General features: G+C 32.2%; 1 protein-coding gene across 2 annotated transcripts in view; it reads right to left on the bottom strand.

The window, feature by feature from the left end:
* LOC143917816 (fatty acid synthase-like) overlaps positions 1 to 22,095 on the bottom strand; it is a 36,357-nt gene that overhangs the window by 11,077 nt on the left and 3,185 nt on the right. For both annotated transcript variants that reach the window (XM_077439410.1, XM_077439409.1), the window contains exons 2-13: positions 10,389 to 10,554; positions 10,097 to 10,289; positions 9,874 to 9,994; positions 9,599 to 9,802; positions 5,216 to 5,496; positions 4,928 to 5,070; positions 3,079 to 3,282; positions 2,801 to 2,990; positions 2,280 to 2,436; positions 2,035 to 2,204; positions 1,809 to 1,960; positions 1,516 to 1,699 (exon numbers count right to left, since the gene is read on the bottom strand). In XM_077439410.1, the coding sequence (XP_077295536.1) occupies positions 1,516 to 1,699; positions 1,809 to 1,960; positions 2,035 to 2,204; positions 2,280 to 2,436; positions 2,801 to 2,990; positions 3,079 to 3,282; positions 4,928 to 5,070; positions 5,216 to 5,496; positions 9,599 to 9,802; positions 9,874 to 9,994; positions 10,097 to 10,289; positions 10,389 to 10,553 (2,164 nt within the window). In that variant the 5' untranslated portion in view covers position 10,554. The remainder of the gene's footprint in view (positions 1 to 1,515; positions 1,700 to 1,808; positions 1,961 to 2,034; positions 2,205 to 2,279; positions 2,437 to 2,800; positions 2,991 to 3,078; positions 3,283 to 4,927; positions 5,071 to 5,215; positions 5,497 to 9,598; positions 9,803 to 9,873; positions 9,995 to 10,096; positions 10,290 to 10,388; positions 10,555 to 22,095) is intronic.

Raw genomic sequence — 22,095 nt, 5'->3', positions numbered from 1 at the left:
CTTTCTTTGAGACAAGAAATGGCAGTTTTGATTGAGCCAACGGAGGTTGAGCCAATGGAGACGAAACGGAAGAGGAAGCAGAAGAAGAAGCCAACACAGTCACAACAGAATCACGACTATCAGGACCATTTGAGCAGGCAGATGTAGGAGAAGAGGCAAACATCGACGTCACTGCGACCGTTTCCATAGAAGATTCACTAATACTTGCAGACGTAGTTTTAATATCAGGCTTCAAACATCTAGCAGCTCCCGTACAAACATCAGCAAATGAAACACTTGGGCGCAGCTCTAATGATGAAACAACGTCAGTGGCAGACATAGAAGTACTATTAGTATTAGATTTTATATTCTTAATGCTCATTCCCCAATCTTTAAATCTACCAAAATGAACACCAGCAGGCCAAGAACCAGCAGAAAATAACAGGCCAGCGACAGAAGCAGGAACAGATACCTTAAAGGATGTATAAGATCCTCGTGCATTAAGAGGGGAAACCACAATGCCATCCTTTAATCCACAGATGGCACTAACGTGAGTCAAAACCTCGTCACACGAAGTGTCCAATGAGAGCTTCCATATATGTATATTGACATTCCTTTTGACGGAAACAATAATTCCAGAAGCTGCTGTTCCCACCTCAAATTTACGTCTAAGTGGAGGTTGTTCAGCCGAAGGTCGGTCAGGTAATGCGGGTTGTCCAGGTTTTTCATGATTAATTCGCAGACCAGATTTACGTCTATTTCTTTTCTTTTTGCCCATCTTCACGGCTGCATCAGCAACGAGAGAAACAGAAGGAGAAGGCACAACACTTCTAATAAGTACAGGAGAATTCAAGCCTCGTATTAACTGCTCTAAGGATGAAAATCTTTTCTCAATACGATCAATTGCATTGACACATAGTTCACGCCACATGTTACAACAATCGCCCATTGTAAAAATTCAAATAAAAAAAATAACAAATGACAATTTTTTCTTATTCTTTCTTCTTTTTTTATTTTTTACCGTACTAAGTATATAATAATTTATCGATATATATTTTCAGAAATCAGTTTAACCACTGTATTTAAATCACAATTGCAAAATTTTTATCAAAAATGAAAGCAACACCAATAACACTACACACAATGCAAAAACACGACACTATTAATCGATAATATATTCGAAAAAAGCATCCGAATATCGGACAATCAAAACAACGAACCAGCTAGTTAGTATGCTACCTACCTACCTACCTAGCACGATCAAAGCCTTTGTGAAAATCGAAGTAAGCAGCATCCACTCGTTGACCAACTTCAAATTTAGACATAACCAAATTTGTAAAGTAAGTGAGATTACTGGTGGTGGAACAATATGGTGTAAAGCCAGTAGTCGTTTTGACATGGTGTAATCCAGTAGTATTTGATAGTAATATTTAAATTCAAATAGGAATCAAAGTTTAATATTTTACATGTAAATCGAAAATCCAAAATTTTAAAACACTAATGAACAGAATATTTGTACAAATATTAGTATTATACCTGCTTCTGCAATATATCTCGAGTGGTAGGCGATGTTCGAATAAGGCACTACCTTGACGAGAACTCCTTGGCTCTGGAGACGTTGTGCGAATACTTTCATGGATTCTGCAGGCCCTGAAATTGTGCTGGAGTCTGGACCGTTGTGACACGCAACTTCGATGTCAGGCGGACAAAGATTCTTCACCTGGAAAATCGATTTGTTAAATTATGGATAAATATAACGCTCCTTTCTAAACGGAAAAAAGCGACGTTTAGTATTTAAAACGTCTTCTTTAATTAGTTTCACAACATACATCGCGGTATCCCAAACCAACGGTAGCCATCGATCCTCTAGTTATAGGTGTTTCGATACTGGCCAGACCTTTAGAATATGCTGCAAGGATCATTTGTTCAGCTGAGAGGCAACCGTCTACATAAGCACATCCAAGCTCACCGATTCCGTGACCTGAATATTCAAATACAACATGATTTATTTGAGAGATGAGTCTATTAAGTAGTCGTAGAAGTTTTGGTGTGTACCGATTAAATGGTCAGCTTCGATACCAATTTCTTTTAAAACATCACACAGTCCGATTTGAATGGCAGCGATACCCACAAAAGAGTGCAGGATGTTGTTGTAAATCTTCGGATTTGGGTCTGTTATGGTACGAGTGATATCGATACCTTTCGGTTGCAAAACCTGGTGACATCTAAATAAAGAGATATATTTCAATCGACATGAAGTTCTACAAAGTTCTGTACTGAATGCTACGTAAAACACATACCGTTCGATGGCAGCAGCAAATACTGGAATCCTTAAAAGCATAGACCCCATGCCAGCCCACTGAGAACCCATACCGCTGAACACGAACCAAATGGGACGCTTTACCTTTAACAAGTATTGGACTTCTCGGGACACCCTCATAATGTCACTCTTAGTTCCTGAGAAATTAAAACCAACCGTTTTCTTAGACTCATCTTCACTCTTAACTTCTTTGAAGTGAGTGAATCAAAAAGGTTACTTAAATGGTATAACAAATAGGGTCCTCAAAAAAAGTAAGTAAATTCATAATTATTTCATTTTTAATTTATTAATCAATTAATTTTAATTATTAATTTATCAAATAATAAATTTATTTTTTAAGTTATGAATTATTTAATTAAATTTCTTAATTATTTATTAATTAATCTGATTTATCAAGTAATTTATTGTATTTATTTTTTAATTGAATTTTTTAATTATAAGGATAATTTGTAAATTTGTGTAGAAATATAAAAGACCATAAACAGGTTTATTTTTACTCACTAAGTAATGTGTATCCTCTGAAACTGTGACCTGATATGTTTTCCTCGTGGATTCCCTGAAGAAGACGAACGTATTCAGCGTCCACTGGTCTCGATTCAAGATCGTCTAAGATACGATTGACAGCTGATTCTGTCCTTCCAGATATGCAGACCAGTCTGGGTAAATCGTCTTTGGGTGCGCCTCCGTTTACCTTTATATTTTATTTTGGATTATGTTAGTTGAATACTCTTAAAAGTCATACCGTCCGCAAAGAAATTAACACTTCAAATATCACTGACCTTTGGCTTGGCGAAGCTCTTGAGCAGAACGTGAGCATTGGCTCCTCCGAAGCCGAAACTGTTAATTCCGACCATTCCACGATTCCAGGGTGTCTTTTCGCAGACCACAGTTATTCTGCCATCCGAGAGAGCTGCAATACCCTCCCTGGGATTTTCGTAGTGCAAATTGGGCGGAATATAGCCAGAATCGTAAGCTAAACACACCTGAAACATACGAAAGAGTATACATATTTTTTAAGAACTAAAAGAGAGTAGTTCAATCAAACAGACAGACGAAAAAAATATTTGTGTATTTAATAATTTGTATTTATTTAATACTAGTTTAAAGCCCGTTGATATTTCAACGAATGCTTTCGGATTGATACATGATTTAAAATAAAGTTACAGTATGAATAGTTATAATTAATCGAAACTGAAAAGAGAAATCGGCAACCGGTCATACCAATTAAATTATGTATGAAAAAATAATAATAGATATGTAGATAGCTGAGTTCGATTCACGGTTAAGCCCGCGAAAAAGAAATTCAATTTTATGTTTCGAATACCGTCAAAATATTATTAATTTTAATGTAATTATTTAATATGAAAACAAAAAAAAATGGTTCAAAACTTCGCTAAATAAAATTATTATAATTACGTATTATGGTGAAATTGACCTCTTCAATATAAACTATGCTAATCTGATTGAGTGGTTGTTGAGGAATGCCAGTGGTTGATTTTGCCAAATATAAATGTGAATGATTGTTATTTTATTGGATTGATTAAAATGATGTTGTGTTATTATTGTTATTATTATAAGTTATTATTATTGTTATCATGTTATTATTAATAAATGACTGGCCACAGTGACGCGTTGGAGCTCTCTGTAATGTCATTGTGGCTTATATGTTAAATAAATAAATAAATAAGGCGATAGCGAAAATTTTCAATTAATGTTTAAAAAAAAGGAGAATTTCAAATTGGACCGTGGCGTAATTGGTTAACTCGCAAATTGAATACACCTACATATAAGAGGGGTTACACGACAATTGGTTCAAGTCCAAAAGGTTCAACGACAAAATGTACCCGACAATTAGTGCAATGACAAAATGTACCCGCGACAAAATTTTCACGCGACAAAATGATCACGCGACAAAATGTCCACGGAAATAACGTTCAAGCGACAAAATGTTCAAAAGTCCTAAATTTTCCTATTTTAATGCAAAAAGTAGCTTTTTATTGTATTATATATGTATGTATATCTATCGATGTATATGATAATTGTTATCGTATAGATCGCGGATGTTATTAAATTAGTATAAATTACAGGTGCTCTCAACCGTATCCTACATATTCTTATTTAAATTGAAAACTTATATTTTAAGCGAATGTCATTTTAATATGTCATTGAATTAGTTTAAATGTTAAGGGTTCTTAACCGTATCCAATATTTTCTTATTAAAATTGAAAAGAATACTTTTTAAGCGTATGAACTGCAGATTACATTGAATTAGAATTAGAATTATATGTCAGGGCTTCTCAACCGTCTCCAAAATTTTCTTAATTTCAAATGAATAATTTATTTTTTATCGTATACATCGAACGTACATATGTATATACGAACGTTATTTCCGTGGACATTTTGTCAGTGCACTAATTGTCGGGTAAATTTTGTCGATGAACCTTTTGGACTTGAACCAATTGTCGCATCCCCTATAAGAGGGTATCTGAGTGAGAGGTGACCAGTTCGACACTCGAATGATTTTATACAAAGTTAAGGCTTTTTATCGATTCATTATATTCGGCAAGCGTTAGGACACACACACAGATTACCGTCTTTATGTATATTTATTGAATATGTATAAAATACCTTGATAACAGAGGACACACCAGAAGCAGGCTCACAATGTCCGAGGTTTGACTTGATGGATCCAATTTTTAACGGAGTAGTCCGACCGGTACAAAATATCTCATCGATAGCTTTGAGCTCTTCGGGATCTCCCACTTTAGTTCCTACGCGTAAATACATACATATATGAATGCAATCGTGTTGACTGATCAAATTAATGTATTTGCAATTAGTTCGTTCGTTAAATTGGCTTTGTACCCAGATTCGGCAACATTAAAAATTCAAGATTCAAATATAAATAATATATACCTGTTCCATGGCTTTCGATGAACTCCAATTCGAGTGGATTCACGTTGCACTCCTTGTAGAATTCAGAGAATAGCATTTTTTGAATGTGTCCTGCAGGATAAGTGATGCCCTGCTCCTTGTAGCCGTCGCAGTTGGTTTTGGCGTGAAGAATTTGGGCATAAACTCGTTTGGCATCCTTGGCTTTTTGCAAGAAAATTACGTTGACGGATTCTGATCTAACATATCCGTTGGCGTCATTATCAAAGGACTTGCAACGTCCTTCGGGCGAAAGAACACCCAATCTACAACAAATTTAGATTCTTTTTTGATAAACTGCTAGACGGGTATTTTATAACACCTAGTATCATAAAGATGTCGCAGGTATCATAACATTCATAGAAACTGGCTTAGTACCAATAGCAATTGCAATACTAATATTACTGGTACTACAGAAATCAGGAATCTTTGGTGCTACCAATATTTAATAAAAAAAAGTTTTTTAAAAACATACCTCTTCTATAATTTGTATATTAAATTATTATTTTGAATAAAAATACCAATAATTTTATTTTATTTAACTATGAACTGGATAGACGTCAGGCACTTTTCATAAATTCAAATTTCAAACGCGTCTTACACGATATTTTTGCACCATCGTAATGACGGAGGATCCATTTACTTCCATTTTATCGTAAGTGAAACGAAAAGGAGGTATGTAAAAAGAAATAGCGATTGTATCGATTTTTTCCAATTCGTACATTTTATTTGATGAGAACAAGATCTCCATAACTAAAAACAACGAAAACGACTGATGCGTATATTTTTCGAAGCAAGTACACACAAGTAAATACAGAGAATAAAACAAATTAAATAAAAGCATTTAAAAAAACCATCGTGGGTGGTTTAATATGTTGTTATTGGCATGGGATTTCAACGTAAAATGGCTTTATGCAGTATTTCCGTATTTACTTTTCGACATTTCTGGATATGTTGCAGCTATAAATATGTAGTTGTGATTTTAACCTTTTTTACTAAAAAAAAAATCACAAATTTCTACAAAACATTATAATCTCTAATCCCTGAACCTGCCGTAATTACTTCACAGTATGTTGCACATATTTGAATTTTTGGATTTGGCGTATAATAGTTGCAGTAGCAAAATCATGTTGAATCTCGAAAAAACTCTCCACTTCGTATGTACATACATGTATGTACAGTGGCGGACTGGCCATACAAGCGAACATGCCCGATGACATGTGGGCCCCACTCTCTGTTAGAAAATATGGGCCCTCAGTAAAATTAAATAACTTTTTAACTATTTCACGTGTGTAAAAATTAGTGTGTAGAAAATGTATAGCACTAAAGTTTGGGTATTTCAACAAAACAAATTTCTTACGATATACACAAACAACTAATACCTACTTTAACAGCACAAGGATCGGTTAACTTTTTTTATTAGGCTCGAAATGTAAGTTTCAACATTTGCGTGAGCCCTTTTGCAACCTCAAGATTATGTATATACCAATACCTATGTAACAACTACCTCCTGAAATAATGGGAATAAACAAATTTCCGTGAATAATATAAACTGAATTGCTTAAAACAATTTTGATAGGACGATTCATCATCAACCAGCGATTTAAATTTACTTCATACTTTCAAAATAACATTTGATTGTACTTCGACGATATAGTAAGATTTAAATACACAATTTTAAACAGGTTCCGAATATAAAATATATTCCTAATCTAGACACATCCATGTATATAGAAATACAGGATAGGGCCCTTCTCCCCAAATTCCCGATTTTCGATTAACATTAATTGAAAATATTTTGCATTGTTTTCAGGGACGGCATTTGAGGGGGGGGGGGCATAAGGGGGCACTCGCCCCCCCCCTAAATTAAGAAATAGTGTGAATTTAGAAAATATTATGAATTTAATGATAAATGAGATACTATGGATCTATGAATGCTACGTTTATTTGTTATGTATGTTACTTTTGGGTAACTAATAAAATAATCGCTTCTATGTGCTTTGAAAAAAAAAGATTTTATTATTTCGAAGCAAGTATATTTTGGTTTTTAAGTGGTATGCCTTGGGTAAAATTCTCATAAATTGTTCATCCTATGGAGCGAATCATTAGAAAGGTCCCCTTAACTTTATTTTGTCGAAAAAACAGATGTGTAACGTTTATTTTTCCGAAAGTTCGTATATTTTTTTGTTTTCAAGAAAGATTTTAAATTAATATTTTACTGAATTGGTTCAATCACAAATGATTTTATTTCTCGTATTTTTATTTCATTTGCAGACGTCCATTTTCTCACAAAACAACGAATGAGATGGATTTAAACTTCACGTGTAACGAATTCGGTCCAAAAAAAGTTTTAGTTATTTAATAAAATTGCTTTCTGGCCAAAACCTTATCAAATTTAGTACATAAAGAATACAAATATAAATTTTCAGCTTGATACGTTCAGGGGTTTGTTAAAAAATCATTTTTAACTTTTTTAAGAGGAAAAAATCCCACTTTTGGTTAATTAAATTTAATGATACATGAAATCGTGAAAAGCACACATATTTAAAGGGTCGATTAAAATAGTGGAAGAAAAATCCGGTAAACTGCCAACAGGAGTAAACTGTCACTTTCGGTTACCGGGTGTTCACGAAATTTTATATATAACTTGGCATTAGGTTTATAATTCTAGACATGAAATGTCAGTTCAATACGCCGAAAAGTTTCCGAGAAAAACATAAAATACCTCGATCTTATAGGGCAAAAGTACTACATCCGGTTAAGCTAAAAATAATTTTATATATACATATACATATATAAAATAATAAAAAGACACACAGAAACACACACTACACACATTTTTCTATATTATGTAAAGGTGATCAGTGATCGATTCTGAATTCGAATTTTCGCATGATCACAAAACTTTATTTATTGTTATTACGTACATATGTATGTACATATGTAGATAAATTGTAGACAGTCGGTAGAAATTAAGTTAATTGATAGTTTTTTAGTGACACAGTTTGATAGTTGATTTTTGTTGACCATGTGAAGATTTTTGGAAAAAAATTTTCGCCTGCGCCGCTTTTTTGAATTTTTGCATGATGTTTTTTTATAATTATTTTTTCAAAAATATGCTTTTTTTTTTTCATATTTTATAACTCAATAAGGTGTATGCAAAGATTATTTTCCGTTTTTATTACATACCTCTTATACAATTCACATGGTTTTCGTGTAAGTGGTAATTTTTTCTCTTATCTTATCTCTTATCTCTAAACCGATCGTTTTCATACTTTGCCATATTCCTCATTTTGGTCATCAATATACGTTAATGTATCGTCTGCCATTACGTTGGAGATAAAATATCGTATACAATGCGTATCAAATATCCACAATTTTGGGTACGGTGACGTCTAGCAAGGTTCTATAACCTATCTTCCAAACTGTTCGCCGTGATATGGCGATATCAGATTTTAATTGTTTAAACGCGTTTTAATAATTCACTCTATATTTTATAAAATTTGCTCTATAGCTTCTCGTTATCTCTAATATTTAAATATTTATAGTTTTAACTCTCATATGTATATATAAATTTCAAATTTGGCGTCTAGCTTCATGTAATGTAATACACAATATATATTGATTTTTGGCCAAATATGTCAAATCTGACATTTCACTGTATATCTCCTCAGTTGGTTTTATCTGCGAGATAAGTATTCAATAAAAAGTTATGTATCTAATTGTTAATATGATTAACAATAAGCTTACATACATTTAGTTTTTTACAATAAGCTAACATGCATACATCATATACATTTAGCTCCAACAGCTACCCATAACCTCAAATTTCATTGTTTATTTCTCCAAAACAAACTTTATTACCAATACAAGCTTAATATATGTACACAGATCAAACAGTAATAGTTTTATTTTTAGTTATCAGCTGATTTTTCCGATATAAAAAAAATTCAATTTCGCCAATCTTTGCCATTTTTCTTGTACCTAAATTTGTTTATTCCCATTTTTGAAAATTTTATTTATTTTTAACCCTTGATATTTAACGTGAAAATTTTGTTATATGGGGGGGGGACAAACTCTTGGCAAGCACTGATTTCAGTCCCAGTCCGCCACTGCATATGTACATTAAGCAATTGCTTACCAGCAGATAAGTCATGGTTCTCGATGATCGCTTTTGGGAAAATGTGGATGGCTATTATATCTAGATCAGTCATCTTTTGTTGGAGTTTGCCAATTTACATTAATTGCCTTAAAGTTTTGACAGCTCCTATAAATCGACATCCCATAATATCCCATATCGACATAAAGTTAGTAATAAAAGTGTAGTTGTCAACAAAGGTGAGAGAAAAATTTCCTCAAATTACAAACCTGGAAAACTGCAAAGATACTAATGGATGCAGACATAAATTGCTACCACCGACGATAGCCGAATCGCAATGTCCATCTCTGATAGCTTGGTAGGCATGTTCGACAGCATACAGAGAACTGGAACAAGCACTATCAACACTGTAAGATGGACCAGTGCATCCGAGCCAACGAGAAATTTTATTAGCCAACATAGAACGTGAAACCCTGTAAAAGAAACACATAATTCAATAAAAAAATGAAGTAGATTCCTATGTATTCAATATTCAAAAACTCACCCGGTGATGCCATAACCCTTAACCTGCATCTTTTCATACATCCACGTCATTTCAGACTCGGAGATGCAAGCTCCTATAATTACGGCCGTCTTGCTGTCTTTCAATGTCTTGGGATTGACACCTGAATTTAAATCCAATAAATAAGGTAATATGTATGTAAAATTTTTTGCTAGCATGTACTATATTTTATATTTGTAGTGATTTTGTGATGGATTATCATTACCGGCGTCTACGATAGCCTCGTAAGATTTCTCCAATAACAATCTGCTCATGGGGTCCATGGTGTGGGCCTCTTGGTATTCTATACCGAAAAAAGAAGCATCGAAACGATTAAGATGATTGATTTTTCCGGTACGTTGGGGTATTTCAAGATGCGATAATTTCCAACGACGATCATCGTCAGAGACTAGATCCACCTGGATACGATGATGGAAAAGAAGAAGGGAAAATCAATGTTGTCCTTGGTGGAAATTCTCGTTGTAGTTCACGTTTGTAGATAATACAAATGCAAGTACCTTGTTGAATAGGTTTTCCCTGAGGTCTACGACGTTGTCGGAGTCGGGAAACAGTCCAGCAATTCCACTGATGCAAATTTCATCTCCCGGTAGAGGATGGGAGAGACGATGGCCGGCGGCTATCGATTCGGGTGTTGGTTCAAAGTATTTCGGTTTTGGTGCCATTCTACAAATTAAATAATATGGCATAGTTTAGAATGTTCTAAGAAAGCTAAAAGTATTATATGTAGATGTCAAGAAAACATTAGTTCATATATTTAAAAAAAAAAAATCGAATATATGTACACACAAAAAATTAAATCTAACTATAATAAAAAAGTTAGTGAGTAAAATTATTTTTTTTATTTTGATTTTTAAATGCCTTTAATTATTACGAAATTATGTTCACAATACATCTTATATCTGTTTTTATAGTTACTGATCTACTGATCATTTACCATTTTTTTCAATTTTAATTTAATTTTGTTAGTAATCATAGTATTAAATTATTCTAATGTTAATGTACAGCATAATAGGAAAAAGAGCTCTAATGTTAATGTACAGCATAATAAAAAAAAAGAGCTCAAATACCTATTTACAATTCTTATAAATGCTCATAATACATCTAATACACAATATTAATTAAAGACTCTAAAGCAGTGCTACTCAAACTTTTTCAGTAGGCGGACCAGCATATATTTTTAGGTAATTCTCACGGACCAGCATCATATTTTTAAACAAAACGGTTATATATGTATGTATGAACATATATGAGTGAAAACTTGTATAACAAATAAAAAATTCGGGTGAGACCAACCCATGACTTTAGCTATGGATTTGAGGAATATAAGAAGGTCACAAAACAAAATTAGATATTGAACCGTACAGACACATTCACACATAACGGCAGCGTTCTGAAATACTAATAGCTATGACAGCATTTTCAATACAAATTGAGGGCAAATGTAAGGAAACTAAAAAACTTAAAAGAGGACACATATATGGAGAGGTACCATTTCCGGTCAACTTGACAACGTAACTGAAAATGTTAGAGTAGCACTGATTTAAATGCTACAGAATATTTATTTGAATGCAATATTTTACAAATTATTATTTATTATACTATTTTGTACATAGTAATTTAATTATCATTTACAAATTAATTATAATTATTTTCAAAATTAATTTAATTATTATTTATAATTATTTTCACTGTTGAGTAACATCGCATCTAAATGACTTTAAAGGCACTTTAAAATCTCAATATGTAGTATTTCTATAAATCATAGTCATCGAGTCCAGTTGCAAAGATTTTTGAATCTTAAAATTGTATATATGCATCTACGGAACAAGAGGTGCTGTATAACATAAAAATTAAATCAGCTGATAGCTAAAAATAAAACTATCACTGTTTGATCTGTGTACATATGTAGCTTGTATTGATAAGAAAGTTTGTTTTGGAGGAATAAACAATGAAATTTGAGGTAATGAGTTGCCGCCGGAAATATGTTTACTCATTTATGCCGGGAACCTCACAGTTTAGAATAGTTTATTAATACCTAGATTGCTTTAATGATTTACTTTAAGAATAGTTTATCAATGTATGATTGTCCATAAATGAGTTTATGTATTTACAGGAATGAACTTTTCAATCATCTGATAAATTAAATCAGCTGATAACTAAAAATAAGTGTATGTGATGTATGTATTTAAGCTTATTGTAAAAAACTAAATGTATGTAAGCTTATTGCAAATCATATTAACAATAAGATACAACATAATTTTTATTGAATACTTATCTCGCAGATAAAACCGACTGAGGAGATATACAGTGAAATGTCAAATTTGACATATTTGGCCAAAAATCAATATAAATCGTGTATTACATTACATGAAGCTAGACGCCAAATTTGAAATTTATATATACATATGAGAGTTAAAACTATAAATATTTAAATATTAGAGATAACGAGAACCTATAGAGCAAATTTTATAAAATATAGAGTGAATTATAGGCGTTTAAACAATTAAAATCTTATATTTTATTTTTATTTTATTTTATTAATTGAAAAATCAACAGACAGGATGTACATAGATATGTATAAAAAAACAAATAGTAAATAAATAATATATGTAACATCCGAGTCCAATAATAGATTTTTACAAAAATGAAAAAGATAAATATAAGGAAAACAAATTAAAAAGTAAAGAATAAAGGCATGACAAAATATGTAGAGCATTGCATAATTAAACTATAGTATTAAAATATTTGGAAAAGGTTAGAAAATAGAATATAAGAAGAAATTGAAATTTACAAATATAAAACAAATGAAAAAGGTAAATACAAAATAAACAAATGAAAAGGAAAAGAATGAAAGCTATAATATGATTAAATAGCACATTACATAACTAAACTAAAGTATAAAAATATTGGAAATATTGGAAAAATAGAATAGGAGAAGAAATGAATCAATCGGTCAAGATTCTCTTGATGTTAGACCTGAATTGATGTAGGGAAATACCAAATACATAGATCAACCTCATTCAGCTCTCCGTTAAACATACGATAAACGCGCTGCAGATAAAAATATTTTTGGGAATTAGTATTGAAAGGATCAAGTGAAAAGAGTGCAACGTGTCTAGAGTACCGAACTGAGATTCTGAAATTAACCTTATTCAGTAAATCAGAACAATCAAGGAAACCATTTATGAGCTTAAAGAAGAATATAGCATCAGTATGTCGTCGCCTGACAGAAAGATTGTTAAAAGAAAGGATTTTTAAAATGTCGGAAACAGTAGAATGGGTATAGGTAGGAAAAAGGTAGCGTAAGGATTTAATAAATTTAAGTTGAACTTTCTCAATACAATTAATATGGGATAAATAAAAAGGTGACCAGATAATTGAGGCAAATTCAAGGTGAGACCTTACAAAGGAAAAATAAAGTAATTTTAGTACATAAGGATCATTAAAGGGTTTTGTTGGCCATATCAAGGCGAACAGGTTGGAAGAGACGGGACGAACGCTTATTGAACGTCAGGAAGGTTTACGGGCCCCGTTTTTAAAACGCGTTGTATACGATATTTTATCTCCAACGTAATGGCAGACGATACATTAACGTGTATTGATCACCAAAATGAGCAATATGGCCAAGTATGAAAACGATCGGATAAGAGATAAAAATGACCACTAACACGAAAGCCATGTGAAACGTAAAGGAGGTAATAGATGTAAAAATGAACGTCGTGTCCATAAGAATTTCAGTAACCAATACTAAGTTTCAGTTTGATGGGACTAATACTAAGTTTCAGTTTGATGAGACTAATGTAAAAAAATACACAGAGACACACACATATTTTTTTCTAGATCATGAAAACGTGATCAGTAATCGATTCTGAGTTCGAATTTTCGCATGATCACAAAACTTCATCTATGTATGTATTGTTACTACGTACTAGAGGTTGCAAGCCGGCCAGCAAGCGCAAGATATAGAGCATAACCAAACTAAGCAAGATGGAAAAAAGCAAAGACAGTACGCCGATGTTGTGAAGAATGGAGCCAACGAAATGGAACCACAGCATATACCCGGAGATCTGCTCCACTAACTGATCCGAAAACAGGCAGAAAAAATTGACACTCTCATACAGCAAATGGGTACCCTAATGGGACTGATCACAATGCTAGTGAATAAACTATGTCAATAAAAGCACGAATAAAATGAATAAAATCCCTATTATTAGGAGTTAAAACAAAGATACTCGAAAAATATCAAAGGCATTAAATTACTTAGAATCGCAGCATGGAATATCAATGGTATAAACAATAACCGAGAAGAATTGGAAATCGTTATCAAAACACAATTTATAGACATAGCAATGATCTCATAAACTCATCTCACCGCAATTTACTGCCCACCTAGACACAAAATAACCACAGAAATGTACAATGACTTATTTAAAACTCTAGGACATAGATTTATCATAGAAGGAGACTGGAACGCAAAAAAACACTCATTGAGGCTCCAGAATTACACTACCAAGAGGCAGACAACTGAAAAATAGCATTGATATGAATTCTATGCAAACACTGTCAACAGAAGAACCTACATTCTGGCCAGCCGATGTAAACAAAAACCCTGACCTGATTGACTTTTTTATAGTCAAGGGGATGTCTTCGCTGTATATGAATGTGGAAAATTACATGGACAGTTCATCTGATCACTGTCCTATCATAATAAGATTGAACACAACACTAATTCAAAAAGAAAAAAGACAAACACTGTGCAATAAACAAGCAGACTAGGAAGCATTCAAAACATACTTGGAGAAAAATATTAACTTGAAAATACCACTTAAAACAGGAAATGAAATAGAAGATGCAACTAGATATATAACTAACTTAATACAATCTACGCCCTGTCAAAACGAGAACACAAAACAAAATCTTAACTACCCCAAAGCAATATAAGTTAAAATAAAAGAAAAACGAAGATTAAGAAGAATATGGATCTCAAGCCGATTACATGCAGATTGAAATTAAAAATGAATCCTTCAACCAATATTTAAGCAACCTGAAATCCAAAGCGAATGAATACTCGCTTTGGAAAGCTACTGAGAACTTCAAGCGACCACAGCAATCAGTTCCACCAATACGCAACCCAAATGGCGGATGGGGAAGAAATGACGATGAAAATGCCGAATTTTATGCAGAATTTCTTCAGGATGTATTTAAACCCAATGAAGCAGAAGATGAATCCGAGAAAGAGATAGATGACTTTATAAAAACAGATTTTCAGATTTGTAAAACTATAAAGAGCATAACACCTAAAGAGATTATGATACACATAAAAATGCTAAATCCTAAAAAAGCTCCTGGATTTGATCTAATCACTGCGGTAATTTTAAAAGAACTACCGAGGAAGGGAATCGTGTTCTTAACTATGCTGTTCAACAGTATTTTAAGAACATCATATTTTCCAGCGCTCTGGATCGTGTCCCAAATCATAATGATACCTAAGCCCGGCAAACCCCCAAACTAAGTATCCTCTTATAGACCGATTAGTTTACTGACCTTGAACTCAAAACTATTTGAGAAGATACTACTGACTAGAATCCTACCTGTAGTGACGGAGGAAGGAATAATTCCAGAACACCAATTTGGGTTCAGAGCAAACCACTCCACAATTGAGCAGGTCCATAGAGTGGTCCAAAATATCAGGCAAACTCAGGAAGATAGAGAATACTGCTCTGCAGCCTTCTTAGACATACAACAGGCATTTGACAGAGTCTATTTATTTATATATATATATATATATATATATATATATATATATATATATATATATATATATATATATATATATTTATATATTTATATATATATTTTAGCTATCAAGCTAATTTAAAAATACATCTTAATTATTATACTTAACTCTAAAATTTATAATTAACTTATATGTACTGTCCCTCACAGAGGTGTCTCTTCGCACCTCGCAGGAATGCATCCATGTTTTTAGCAGACCTGACGCACTCAGGGAGGGCATTATACATGAGCACACCCCCTGTGAAAAACACCCCCAGCCGTCTTATTCTTTCTTACTCTACTTACAACTAGTTTGTCCTTATTTCTAGTATAAAAACTATGTTTATCCCTATTCCTTATTATATAATCATCAAAATACTTAGGTAATAACTTATGATGTAACTTATAAAATATAAACTTATAACTTATAACTTTTCATCAATTCTAATTTCATTCAATATATTTTTATTTTTACAATTCAACCACATAATTTTTCTTTTATTCACATTCAACTTTAATTTATTTTCACACAACCAGTCATTCACATAATTTAATTCTACATATATTTAAAATCTCAGACATTACATCAACATTCTTTCCAATTATATATATATCAATGTATCATCTGCAAACAAATGTATTTTACACATCTTAATTACCTTAACAATATCATTTATATATAATATAAATAATAAGGGTCCCAATTTGGACCCTTGCGGCACTCCATGAGGTGTTACAAATTCAGAGGATAACACCTTATCAATTTTTACTATTTGCCTTCTATTATTTAAGTATGATTGAAGCCACTTTAATACTATACCATTTATTCCTAACTTATATAATTTTTGTAATAAAATATTCCTATCTACTGTCTCGAACGCTCGCTTAAAATCTAGAAAAACTGCTCCAACAACCATACTAGATTCATCCATCGCCTCCATCCAATCAGAAACCACCAATTGGATAGCGGTTTCTGTTGAATGTTTCACTCTAAATCCAGACTGTTCCACAACCAAACAATCATTTATACTAATGAACTCTTTCAATTGAATCATAACGATTTCCTCCAGCATCTTTTCAACAATTGGTAACATATTGATGGGCCTCATTTCACTGGCTTTATGTGTGCCAGTAACCTTTGGTACCGGTACAATAGTAGACACCTTCCATGCATCCGGGACGGATCCCACTTCTAACGATTCATTTATTTATTTCAGTAACTGAGGTCGAACCATGTCCCAAGTGTTGATTAAAATATCTAGAGTCAATCCATCCATACTAGAAACTGATTTCATGCCCTTCAATACACCATTTAATCCCCCTATTTCCACTAATTTAAACCTTTCAAACTTATTTAAACCCAAATTAATATTATCATTCACACTATTATGCCTTGTTTGTATTGAATTAACTATATCATTCACACTATTGATGTAAAACTCATTCAATCTTTCAACCATATCCTCTTTATCATTATATACTACCCCCTCGACATCTAATTCATTCAAAGAAAGATTTTTTCCCCCGGAAATCAAAGTTTTAATTATTCGCCACATTTTTGTGGGATCTTTTTTGCACCATCAATATTTCTTTCATGCCAATCCCTATTCGCATTACGCAAAACATTCACACATTTATTCCTCTTTCTTTTATACTCTAACCAAGCCTTTTCTAATTGGATTCCATCCATAGCCTTAATAATTTTATATCTTTTATAACTAATATTCTTATCAACTAAGCTTTCCTTTACTTCCTTGGTAAACCAAGGTTTCAGCTTATGCTTATGCATGATTCTTGTGGTTTTTACGCATTTACTTTTAGAATATGTTATATTACGATACATTATCTCCCACATTTCATTCACACTATCACCATCCTTTCCCCATACACACTCCTTTAACAATTCATTCATCAATTGATAATCAATGTTTTCTCTTTCAGTCACCTGCATACTTTTAAGTCCTCCGTTACTAAACCGCTGTCCCAAAACATGACAATAGAATGGTCTCCTTCTTTCGGTACATCTTTCACCTCACACCGCAAATCCATTATATTTGTTATAACCAAATCAATGAGAGAGCTTGATAAATTATTCACTCTCGTTGCTTCCGTCACTTTTTGTTTAAAACCCAATTCATTTACCCAATTTCTCAACTATTTTACATAAAATTCTTCTGTCTTTAACCAATTAAAATTCCAGTCCCCAAACATAATTATATTTTTACTCACATCTATACTTCTTTCACTCAATTCTTATAAAAATTTAAGAAATCTTCCACTTCTACCGTTGCGGTAAATTACTAGCAAAAACACAGTAACTCCATTCACAAGTACATCCACACCAATTGTCCAAAACTCACCATCAACCTTATTAACTATTACATTACCGTAACTTAAATCATCCCTTAAATACAATAGTACCCCACCCGTATGTCTAGAATTAGAGTCACACCTCAAAACACAATATCCATCTTTATTCAGCTCAAAATCTTCAAAATCACTAGTTACATGCGTTTCACTTAAACCTATAAATAATGGTTTTTGACTTACAGTTAAACTCCAAACCTCATCCTTGTGAGCAAAAAAACTTTGTACATTTATACCGATACCTTTTGGTGGTTGCTATATATTATTATACTTAATTCTATTTCTCATTAATTCTGTATTTCTTTTATATACACTGCACTTAGTGTCCAACGGTCCGTGATTCGTGTTCAAATTTAATTTTAACTTATTATTACTCTTAAAGCAATTAATACATTTTATTATTTTATTGTTACATCCCTCGCTTTTGTGCCCTTCTTCTCCACATTTCGCACATGTCACCTTGTTTCTAAAATCCACCGCTTTGTGATTAAATCCGTAACAATTTAGACATCTTAGAATATTAATTTCTTCAAAAACCCTACATCTATCCCAATTTATATTTATTTTTCCATCTTCAATTAATCTTTTAAATGTATTGCAATCTACTTCCAATATCGCATTATATTTATTATGTTTTCTACTTTTCCATATTTTTAACACCTTCAATTCACCATCATTTATAACTTCTTGATTTTGATTCATCAAACAATCAGCCAACTGTTCACTTGTAAGTTCCTCCGACATATCTACAATTTTAATTTTGGGATTTTTTAATTCCCCTCTTTTAACATTGTAATTCTCCCCTAATTTATTTTCTACTACTTTTATTAATTTATTACTATCCTGTGCACTGTTACACGTTACAACAATACCCCCTTTACCGATTTTTTTAACCCCTTGTATTCCTATTTTTAGTTCCTTGGGTTTTATTATATTTTTTCACTCTTCTTTTGTTTTGTCCATTTCTTGAATTTTTTTTGGAACAATTATTGTTACGTCATTATTATTATTTTTAAGTGCATTTGCATAACTTAGATTATTTTCATTCTTATTTACACCTCTTTTTAAAATGTTTAATTCACTGTTGCTTTTTAATATATTTATGTCTTTTTGTATATTGTTTTTCAAATTTTTAAATTCACTTATTAATTCACATATTACATCCAAAAATTGTTCCTTATCATTATTTTCATTTTCACAAATATATTCAACTAATTTTTTTACTGACGTAATTAAAAATGTCTTATTGTCATTTGATATACTGTTAGTTTTTGTGGTCAAAATGTCCATAATTTTTTTTTCAATCCTTTTTACTTCACTTATGCGTTCTGATGCCATTATTATACACTTAGAACATACACATAATTATATATTACAAATTTATTTTTATTTTTTTAATTGTTACAATTTCGTTGCCCAAATCGCCACACACGTAATCAACGTCTGTACACGAACACGACAAGAACACGACAAGTCTGGCACAAGGGGTTGCTATATAAGGTCAAAAGAGCTCCCACAAACTCTATACACAATTATTAAATCGTATATCGAGGACAGAATATTCCAAGTGAGACAAAGCAAGGCGATTTCAAAGCTATACAAAATCAGAGCGGGAGTACCACAGGGATCCATTTTGAGACCAATACACGATCTACACAGCAGACATCCCAACACCAAACAAAAATGTCACAGTAGCAACGTACGTCGTTGACACAGCATTCCTAACAAGTAGTAGCGACCCCACGCTCGCATCGGAAGTGCTACAGGATCAATTAAATGGCTTCTAAGAGTGGATGAAAAAATGGCAAGTGAAGGCTAGCACTGGCAAATCTGTTCATGTCACATTCAAACTTAGACGAGGGAACTTCCCAGTAGTTAGACTGAAAAACGATGAACTGACTGAAAGTACCGCTTCAAAATACCTGTGTTTCACCCTTGACAGGAGACAGGGTTTTTTTATAAAATAACAAAATAACAAAATAAATGACATGAGACTCACATGAAAAGATCACATCAAAAATAAAAGACAGGAATTCACCCAGCGGCTACACAAAATGAACTTGTTGATAGGAAGAAAATCCAGTCTAACATTAGAGAAAAAAATTTTAGTATATGAGTCAATCTTAAAGCCAGTCTGGACATATGGTATCCAACTATGGGGAACGAGTAGTAATTCTAACGTGGAAATCATACAACGATTCCAAAATAAAGCTCTTAGATATATAACAAATTCCACATGGTTTGCGAGAAACATTGAAATTCATAAACATGTATCTATACCATTAATTAAAACCGAAATAGATATTTATAAAAAGAACTACAGGCGTAGACTCGAAACTCACGCAAACGAGCTGGCAAAAGCTCTTATAAAGTCTAGTGCAAAAGACAATAGACTAAAGCGCCGCAGAGTGCTCGGATAATTTATAAAAAGTTGGCAATTAATGGATTGCCAAATCTTCTAAAATAAAATTGACCAGTGATAAAATTTGCTTATGACCGACGCGACGGGTCGATTGCAAATATTTATAGTAAAAAAAAACCTATTGAAATTTGCAGAACTATCAAATTAAATTTAGAACATCATTTACTTATTTAAATTACAGAATTAAAGTTAATAAATTTGCCGCTTGAATAAGTACATTTAGATTAAAAAAAAACATTGAGATGGAAAACCATACCTATAAGCGTGCTAATGTGAAAAATTAACAAAATAAGCTCATAAAATCACGGAAAAAAATGTGTAAAAGAACAGTATATTTTTTACTATTCTTTCATTCGCTAAATAATCATTTTTAAGTATTTTAAAGCATTGAAAAATCATAATCAATAGAAAGAACATCTGACTATTGATTCCAATACTCACTTTTAGCATAGCAATACTAGATTTTGAGTTTAAGACTGTAAAAGCCACAAAACTGTGAAAATTGTGAATTTTTTAAACGCTTATATCTCATAAACAAAAAGAAACCAACAAATATCATCGACATATACGAATTTAGTTGGTCAAACTTGGTAAAGATTGATTAATCTCCGCTCAGGTACTTTTTTTGTTGCTCAGTGTAATAAACTAAAAAATTCGATATTGAACCGTACAAACAGATCATGAAATACTAATAACTGTGACAGCATTTTCGATACAAATTGAGCGCAAATGTATGGAAACTTGCCCAAGACAAAAGTTCTACTTCCGGTTGTCAGATTTTGTTCAGTTTTTTTTATTACTTAAAATCACTATCACTATTATAGAAATAAATATCAAGAAGATTAAAATAATTTAAAAGGTCAAAATAAAATAATGATATATAAAAAAAAAATTCTACTTCCGGTTTACGAATTCTGGGCAGTGGGCACAACATTTTTGACCTTTCTAAGAGGAAAGAATCCCACTTCCGGTTCATTAAATTTAGTGATTTTTATTTTTTATTTTTGATTAAAATCACTATCTTTATTTTATACAATAAATATCAAGAATCTTAAAATAATTTAAAAGGTCAAAATAAAATAATGAAATATTGTTTTAAAAAAATCTACTTCCGGTTTACGAATTCTGACCAAAACGTTAGCAGCTCTAAGTCAGTACATAAAGAATACAAATATAAATTTTCAGCTTAATACGTTCAGGGGTGTGGACAGAATCCAGGCGACAACATTTTTGACCCACTTCATTACATTGATACAAGAATTATACTTGATTTTTTTCGTATGTGGAACATGTTTAAGGGGTCGAAAAAAATAGTGGAACAAAAATCGAACAAGAGTAAACTGCCACTTCCGGTTGACGGATGCTTACCAAATTTTATAACTAACTTGGTATTAAGCTTAAACTTCTAGATATGAAATTTTAATTTAATAAACCAAAAAAATATAAGGTTATAAAGATTATTATTTCTATTACATGTAAAAAAAATTCAGTCCGATTTAGTTAGCGGCTTGGGAGATAATTGAATTCAAAAACTTAAGAAAAAGAGGATACCTATAAGGGGAGGTACCATTTCCAGTCAACTTAAAAATTTGAAAAAAAATTACGTTATGTCGATAAGAGTTTCAGTAACCGATACCAAG

The sequence above is a fragment of the Arctopsyche grandis genome, chromosome 10 (assembly GCF_051622035.1).
Source record: "Arctopsyche grandis isolate Sample6627 chromosome 10, ASM5162203v2, whole genome shotgun sequence".
In the NCBI taxonomy this organism is placed as follows: Eukaryota; Metazoa; Arthropoda; class Insecta; order Trichoptera; family Hydropsychidae; genus Arctopsyche; species Arctopsyche grandis.
This window is presented reverse-complemented; position numbering and strand designations above follow the sequence as displayed.